Raw genomic sequence first — 8,504 nt, 5'->3', positions numbered from 1 at the left:
TTTTAGTAGAGACGGGGTTTCTCCACGTTGGCCAGGCTGGTCTTGAACTCCTGACCTCAAGTGATCCACCTGCCTCAGCCCCCCAGAGTGCTGGGGCGCCCGACCAGGGATCTTTTTACATAGTCTCCACAGCATGGCAATTTCAGGGGAGCCAGACTTCGTATATGGTGGCTTTGGCGTCCAAATGTACAAAACCCAGGAGAGTAAGCATCGGAAGTCCCATAGCATCTCTTTGCCATATCACCTTCACAAAGTCCCGCCAGGCTCAAAGGGAGGAGACACAGACTCCACCTCTTGATGGGCATGGCAAGGTTCTGGAAGAGCAGGTGCAACTGTTAGCAATTGCATTGTGGCTGTTTCTTGAAAATACAACGTGCAAGACACCATGTTTTACTGCCCCACCCAGCTAGCAGTGGACATGGAGACAGCTTTGTTGTTCTGGCCGTGATGCGTCCCACACTCCACTGGCTCGCTCTTCCTGTACCAGACACTCCATTATGGCAGCTGCCTTTGGTGGAAGAATTTAGCATGACTCAGAATTGTGTCGAGCCCAGAATCTTACCAAACCCAGAATCAACATTTTTTCAGATAAATAGTAAATTCTTTTATTATTCCTAGACTATTCATGTAATGTGGGTTAAGTAATACACAATGTGGTCTGACCAGTTATTATGTGTAATGAGTGTTAAATGGAGTGTGGAACTTACCCAGATTTTCTGAATTAATTCTGATAGAAATAAATTCCACTTTCTATGTCTTTGCACAGTCGTTTGTGTAAAAGAGACCATCCTGTGCCATAATTAAGCACTTGAGGGAAGACTTCTCCCAAACGGGCTGAAAGTTCACAGATGTGAATTACAGATGATCGGCATGAACTAAATGGCATCAGAAAAGGTGAAATTAAAGACTTTTTTTTCCTTTTGTCCCGGTTACCTCTGTCCACATCCCCTCTTCTCAGAGCCTGATGTGGCCTACAGCTGGCAGTAGTCTTGTAATCTTGATTGTAAAATGTACAAGCTGGCCAGGCGCAGTGGCTCACACCTGTAATCCCAGCACTTTGGGAGGCCGAGGCAGGCAGATTGCTTGAGCTCAGTTCAAGACCAACCTGGGCAACATGGTGAAACCACACCTCTACAAAAAAATACAAAAAAATTAGCCAGGTATTGTGGTATGTGTCTGTAGTCCCAGCTACTCGGGAGGCTGAGTTGCGAGGATCACCTGAGCCAGGGAGGTCGAGGCTGCAGTGAGCCGTGATCGCACCACTGCATTCCAGCCTGGGCAGCAGAGCAAGACTCTGTCTCAAAAGAAGAAAAATAGGACACAGAAGACACTTGGGTTTGGGTTGCAAAAGGGGTGAGGAGGGGTTTTGGAGATACAAAAGGAGTAAATATTGTTTCCTGAAGAGGATTCTTCAAGCCACAGTTTCTAAAGAGAAAATCCAGAACGTCTGGGCCTCTGAGCAAGATCCCTTCACCTGAGAGTGAGCAAATGAAGACATGGGGAAAAGAAGAGATTGGCATTTTAATGTATCCGGGATTATAATCCCACCTACGGGCATCAACTGGCTTTTGCTGCATGAGCCACCCTAAATCTCCGTGACAACAATAAACATTCCTCATGGTCTGCAGTTTGGCTGGGAGTTGGATGATCCAGGCTGGGTTCAGTAATGGTCTGTGGGCCACCTGGTCTAGGCTAGGCCTGTCTAGAGCAGCTTGGTTCTGTGTTTCTCTCACCATCTTCCCAAGACCGGTGCCTGTTCTTCTCATAGCGAAGGCAGAGACGCAGAGGAAAGCGAGTCCAACCGCGAAAGCCTCTTTCAAACCTGTGCTTGTGTCCTCTCTGTGAACTTCTCATTGGCCAAAGCAAGACATGAGGCAAAGAACATGGATGCAGGAAGGGGTGGGGAATTGGGGTCATTTATACTACCTACCACGATCTGTGCCCACTGCCTCCATTATTCATGTAAAATTTGCCCACCCCCATCTAAGGACCCCCTTCCTAGTTTCTTCCAATCATGGCCTCAAGCAAGAAGTCTAGCATCTTGTGAGCCACATCAGGTCCTAATATGGCTTTTATTGGTCTAGAAGCTTATGCGCTTTTTGAAAAGACAAGTTATTGTCCACTTAGACCCAACATACAGTGATGAGACAGGGACAGGATAAGGCCCATTGGTAAGGGAAGAATGAAGGGGTGAAATAGCAGTCACATAGCTATTTTGAAACTCGGTGGAGTAAACATTGCCAGGTCCTCTACTTTAAAGCTAAGGAATGTAAGGCTTTGGTTCTGCAACCTGGAAGTGGCTCAGCAGCACAGGAGCTGGCAAACATTTTCTGTAAAGATCTAAACAGTAAATATGTTAGGCTTTGTGGGCCACATACAGTCTCTATCACATATTCCTATTTCTCCTTTTCTTTTTTAAAGATATGAAAGTGTTTCTTAGTTCAGGAGCTGCAGTTTGCCATTGGTCCCCACACACTGGCCTGCATTGACACATCCTTCTTTCTCCATCACACTTCTGAAAAGGGCATTTTAAAATGCGCCAGTTTGGGCTACTAAGCCTGCTTTCTGCCGATGGAAAGATTGGGAGTCTAGAAGTCCTTTAACACTTTGAACTGTCGTTTGGATAGCTACAGCATTTTTGCTAATATGTTCACCTCGAAACTTTTGTGGGTTTCCATGTATTTTATTCCATTCCACTCATACCAAGAGACAATTCTTTTTGAGGTGTGTTTAGCTCTCTAGACTTAATTACTTCTGTGTTTGTCACATTGGCTGCAGTGAGATCGTGACATTAGGATTCCTGGAAGCCTGCGCTGGGCGGAATTTAAGATGGCTCCTCCATGATCTTCACTCTCTGGGTGAAAACTGTCGGTCAGCCCATGCCCAGGATTGTTGATCAGTGCTGAAGGTCCTGAGGCTGTTTTTAGCACAGTCTAAAACTTAAGCAAAGCAATAATTATAATTGAGCAAGCAAAATTGTTCTTTAACATGGAATCAATGCTGTTACACAACCACATGAGCACTATTTTAGTCCGTTCAGGCTGCTCTAACAAAATACCAGAAACTGGGTGTCTTCTAAACAACAGAAATGTATTTTCTGAGTTCTGAAGGCTGAGCAGTACAAGATCACGGTGCCAGCAGGTTTGGTGCCTGGTGAGGGCCCACTTCTGGTTCATAGAAGCCCATCTTTTTGCTATAACCTCCCATGGCAGAAGGGATAAGGCGGCCCTGTGGAGTTGTTTTATGAGGGTGCTAATCTCATTAATGAAAGCTAAGCCTTCATGACCACATCACCTCCCAAAGACCCCACCTCCTAATATCATCACATTGGGGATTGCTTTGCAACATATGAATTTTGGGAGGACTCACATATTTGGACCATGGCAAGCCCCTTAAAAGCAGAGTTTTCTCCAGCTGGGAGCAGAAAGGGATGACAGAGAGGCTGGAAGGATAAGAAGGATCCGACATGCTCTTACTGGCTTTGAAGATGGAGAGGGCCACGTTTAAGGACCAGAGAGTGACCTATAGGAGCTGAGAGTGACCCCTGGCCATCAAGCGTGGAGGGTCCCCTTAACTTTCTGCTAGAGGTACACAGTGAATAAGCCCAGACACACTGACATGCAGTGGGTGCTTAATAAAGATCTCTTGGGAAATGAGCATTAAAGCAACATTTATTGGGCTCCTGCTGTATGCCAAGCCCATTTCAAGCTGAGGAAACAGATGACTAAACTGACTAAGTACCTGCCCCTAGGGCCTGTTTTCCCGCAGAGGCACTTATATAGTCCAGTGAAGAAAGAAATCTTCCAGAATGATTCCTAAAGGCATATCCAGAGCCTGGCAGGGCTGAGGAAACAGTGGTGAATCAGACCCACCTTGGCCTTGGGTGCCCACAGTGGGTAAAGCCAGACTCCAACTTACAGCCAAAGCCCCAGGCAGAGTGAAGCTTATACCCTTAGGAAAAAAGTAGGAGGAGGCTGGGTCACAGCAGTCAGCATCAGCACTGAGGCCGCAGCTCTGTGTTCCAGGAGCATCTGCCCGAGGCAAGAGGGAGCGGAGGCCCTGGCTGGAGGCAAATCTCGACGCTGTGAGCACCTGGCTTCTCGGAGCCTGGAATATTCTAACGGGACCACTGAATTCGGTTGTTTATTATTTTTATTTATTTATTTTGAGACAGGGTCTCGCTCTGTCACTGGGCTGGGGTGCAGTGGCGCAATCAGGCGTTCAGAGCTCACCTCAGTCTCGACCTACTGGGCTCAAGCAATCTTCCCGGCTCAGCCTCTCAAGTAGCTGGGACTACCGGTGCGCACCACCACGCCCAGCTAATTTCTTGTGTTTTTTTGTAGGGTTTTTTCCCTTGTTGCCCGGGCTGGTATGGAACTCCTGAGCTCAAGCAATCCTCTCACCTCGGCCTCCCAAAGTGCTGGGATTATAGGTGTGAGCCACACGCCCGGCCTGGGTGTTTATGATTTAGAATGTTGGTGAGAGGTGACAGCGTGCTGGCAGTCCTCACAGCCCTCGCTCACTCTCGGTGCCTCCTCTGCCTGGGCTCCCACTTGGGCAGCACTTGAGGAGCCCTTCAGCCCACTGCTGCACTATGGGAGCCCCTTTCTGGGCTGGCCAAGGCCAGAGCCGGCTCTCTCAGCTTGCAGGGAGGTGTGGAGGGAGAGGCGCGAGTGGGCACTGGGGCTGCGCGCGTCGCTTGCGGGCCAGCTGGAGTTCAGGGTGGGCGTGGGCTTGGTGGGCCCCACACTCGGAGCAGCTGGCCGGCCCTGCCAGCCCCGGGCAATGAGGGGCTTAGCACCCGGGCCAGCGGTTGCGGAGGGTGTACTGGGTCCCCCAGCAGTGCCAGCCCACCAGCGCTGTGCTCGATTTCTCACCGGGCCTTAGCTGCCTTTCCGCGGGGCAGGGCTCGGGACCTGCAGCCCGCCATGCCTGAGCCTCCCACCCCCTCCATGGGCTCCTGTGCTGCCCGAGCCTCCTCGACGAGCACCACCCCCTGCTCCACGGCGCCCAGTCCCATCACCACCCAAAGGCTGAGGAGTGCGGGCGCACAGCGCCGTTCTGGCAGGCAGCTCCACCTGCAGCCCTGGTGCGGGATCCACTGGGTGAAGCCAGCTGGGCTCCTGAGTCTGGTGGGGACCTGGAGAACCTTTATGTCTAGCTAAGGGATTGTAAATACACCAATCGACACTCTGTATCTAGCTCAAGGTTTGTAAACACACCAATCAGCACCCTGTGTCTAGCTCAGGGTTTGTGAATGCACCAATCAACACTCTGTATCTAGCTACTCTGGTGGGGCCTTGGAGAACCTTTGTGTCCACACTCTGTATCTAGCTAATCTAGTGGGGACCTGGAGAACCTTTGTGTCTAGCTCAGGGATTGTAAATGCACCAATCAGCGTCCTGTCAAAACAGATCACTCGGCTCTACCAATCAGCAGGATGTGGGTGGGGCCAGATAAGAGAATAAAAGCACGCTGCCCACAGCCAGCAGTGGCAACCCGCTCAGGTCCCCTTCCACTGTGGAAGCTTTGTTCTTTCTTTCTTTGCAATAAATCCTGCTGCTGCTCACTCTTTGGGTCCACACTGCCTTTATGAGCCGTAATAGGTCTGCAGCTTCACTCCTGAACCGGCGAGACCACGAACCCGCCAGAAGAAAGAAACTCCGAACACATCCGAACATCAGAAGGAACAAACTCCAGACTCGCCACTTTTAAGAGCTGTAACACTCACCGCGAGGGTCCGTGGCTTCAGTCTTGAAGTCAGTGAGACCAAGAACCCACCAATTCCGGACACATTGGGAACTTACAGCAGTGCTTGGGACATGGTTATCAGCGTCAGCTATTTCCTTAAACTAGCGTGAAGTCGACTTTAACCTCCCAGCAGTGTGAGGGCCCTGACCCTAGAATCAACGCCCAAAGAGCTGTGGCGCTAGTGCGGGCGGGGACATGGGGTGCGCGTGCGTGCGGGGGTGCGCGTGCGTGCGGGGGTACGCGTGCGTGCAAGTGCGCGTGCGCGCGCAGGACCGGTGAGGCGGGAGCCCCGAATGTGGTTCTCGCTTGCTGCGTGGCGGTAAAGGACCGCAGGTGTCGTAAAAGGGCCGCAGTGGCAGCGCCCTGGCCGACGGCTAGTAACCCATTTTGGATACCGTCCTCGCTGTGGAAAGTTGGGGCAACCTGTTGCTAGTCTGGTCGTTGGTGACAGCGAGGCTTCCGCACTCGCTGCTGGTGAGCAGCCCCGGCGTGCCCCGCGGGCTGGAAGAGGCGGCGGCGTGATGCGGCCCGTGGACGCGGACGAGGCGCGGGAGCCCCTCGAGGACCCGGGCAGCCCGCTGAGCCCCGCGCCCCGCGCCGTCCGCGAGAACCTGGCCTCCCTGGAGCGCGAGCGCGCCCGGGCGCACTGGCGGGCCCGCAGGAAGCTGCTGGAGATCCAGAGCCTGCTCGACGCCATCAAGAGCGAGGTGGAGGCAGAGGAGCGGGGTGCCCGGGCCCCAGCACCCAGCCCGCGTGCGGAGGCTGAGGAGCGGGTGGCTCGGCTGTGCGCCGAGGCAGAGAGGAAGGCCGCGGAGGCGGCGCGGATGGGCAGGCGGATCGTGGAGCTGCACCAGCGGATCGCCGGCTGCGAGTGCTGCTGAGCCGGCGGGGCCGCGCGGGTCTGGAGCGGAGCGCGGCGGGGAGTGTCCCGCGTGGAAGGCGCTGGGTAGGCAGGGAGGGGAGCGCAGAGCCGTGCCACGCTCTCCGCCGAGTTGGTTTCATTCTTTTTTCATAGGTAATTAGAGAAAATAATTTGATATGTTGTTGTAAAGAGTCATGATCACTGAAAGTATTTTCAGGACGTAGACCTGCGGGGTCAGTAGGTGGGGGGAGAGAGGTGTGAAGCGGAGGTACGTGCTGGGAACGTGTGAATGTTGTTACGAGATTGGAGCGTTTGCGATGACCTTCCTGCAGGTGGAAGCATTGTGCACAGGTGGTTGGGTTTGTTTGACTCCCGGATATGAGAATATCAAGCTCAAAATTTATGTTGTGATGATGAATTTCTCCCACTTGTACTTTAGGTGGCCAACTGACGAACTGTGTTCACCTGATAAGGAGTCCTGGCTGCTTGGACAGGCTCAAACCAAGAGAGCCTTTCGTTTTGTCTCCCCTGTTTTTCTGCCTGCGTTTTCTCCACATTAGCCACTCAATTTCCAGTACCATCCTGGCGGATGACTTCAGCATTAGATGGTCAGGTGTGTTTTTTTATTAATAGGCGCATTCAGTTTGGAAAAGACAGCTTTTCATTAATGTCCCACGTAAAGGAATATGGTCTATACAGTACGTACGCTGCTGCGTGGTCATATTTGTTCCTGTGATCTGATTGTATTTTCAAAGTTTGGAAGTATACTCGTGTGCTTTGCTTTTTTTTATGCTTCCTGGAATTTGGGGACTCATGAGAGACTTGAGGTTAGAGTTCTGCAAGTGAGAAGATACTCCATGGTTGCAGCTGCCACATGAAGAACCCAAGCCCCTGTCAAAGTTGTGAATGAGACTTTGGATGAGATTAAGAAGGCCCAGTGGACGGTTGGTCTTGAAGAGTGGCAGTGTGTGGATTTGAGGACCTCTGCAGACCATCAGATCAAAGGAGGGAGAGCTGTTTTGGGTGTTTTGTTTTTTTTGTTTTTATAGCATTTTGCTTTTTCCTGGAATGTAATTTTCCTATGGCATGTTAACTGGTGCACATCGTGTAACCTGTCTGGTGAGCAACCTACAATTGGGATGAGTTCTAGGTACATGTGTTTGCTGACTTTGGGGTAAACAACTTTGTTATAATACAGTCTCTGCCGCAGATGCATGTGACCTCTTCAGGGGCCCAGAGTGGCTGAGGAAGGAAAGCTTCAAGCTGGCTATGGGGGTCCCAAACAGTCATTCCAGGCTTTGATGATGACTAGCCTAGGTCATCAGAGCCCAGACTCCACAGAGACTAAAATCAGAGCTCTGTCTTGTTATGATAAAGTTCATTTGCTTGGAAAAACAAATGCTGAAAGCTAGTTTTTAGAATCTTTGTGCAGATGACCAAAGCAATTGACTTGGCCAAGAAAAGGTAAGATAAATAAACATTTTTCAAAATGAGTTTCTTCTTGATAGTGGTCACTGTCAAATGGAGGAGAATTGCTTCTGACTCAGGAGTTGTTCAAAGCCTGTAGCCCAGGGTGGGGTTTGAGCTGCAGAAGAAGAAGAAGGCAGACCTAGAGTAGGAAAGGGGTGCCTCATGAAGCCATGTGGTCTGGCCCCAGCCTTTGGAGAGGTGCAGTGCATTCAGGCAGCTAGTGTTCACTGTGACCACAGAGCTCCACACCATGCCAGGCACTAGGAATTTCTTGGAGAGAGGATCTAGTGGGTTGAGACAAGTCTGAAAACACAATTACAGTACAGTGTCCGCAGTGCTGGTCTTTGATTCGACGCATAAATTGAGCACCTACAGATGCTGAGACTACCTGAGTGAACAAAGTGCTTGTAAAATTGGATCT

The 8,504-nt window shown here is 51.1% G+C and overlaps 1 protein-coding gene and 1 long non-coding RNA gene across 3 annotated transcripts; one reads left to right on the top strand and one right to left on the bottom strand.

Annotated features, from left to right (window-relative positions):
* Nucleotides 1-579: 579 nt before the first annotated feature.
* Nucleotides 580-5,869, bottom strand: LOC101143564 (uncharacterized). The gene is made up of 2 exons (XR_010133324.1): nucleotides 5,732-5,869; nucleotides 580-2,933 (listed from the first exon to the last, which is right to left on the bottom strand). It is a non-coding gene; the product is annotated as an uncharacterized lncRNA (long non-coding RNA).
* Nucleotides 5,870-6,010: 141 nt separating this feature from the next.
* LOC101143204 (MORF4 family associated protein 1 like 2) lies at nucleotides 6,011-8,106 on the top strand. Of its 2 annotated transcripts, none has more exons than XM_019025426.4 (2): nucleotides 6,011-6,697; nucleotides 7,053-8,106. In XM_019025426.4, the coding sequence occupies exon 1, from the start codon at nucleotides 6,273-6,275 to the stop codon at nucleotides 6,630-6,632; it is 360 nt and encodes a 119-aa protein (XP_018880971.3). In that variant the 5' UTR covers nucleotides 6,011-6,272; the 3' UTR covers nucleotides 6,633-6,697; nucleotides 7,053-8,106. The 2 variants fall into 2 exon arrangements, with proteins under 2 accessions (XP_018880971.3, XP_018880970.3); XM_019025425.4 differs by having other exon boundaries at nucleotides 6,112-6,766.
* The last annotated feature ends 398 nt before the right edge of the window (nucleotides 8,107-8,504 follow it).

The sequence above is a fragment of the Gorilla gorilla genome, chromosome 3 (assembly GCF_029281585.2).
Source record: "Gorilla gorilla gorilla isolate KB3781 chromosome 3, NHGRI_mGorGor1-v2.1_pri, whole genome shotgun sequence".
NCBI lineage: Eukaryota > Metazoa > Chordata > Mammalia > Primates > Hominidae > Gorilla > Gorilla gorilla.
This window is presented reverse-complemented; position numbering and strand designations above follow the sequence as displayed.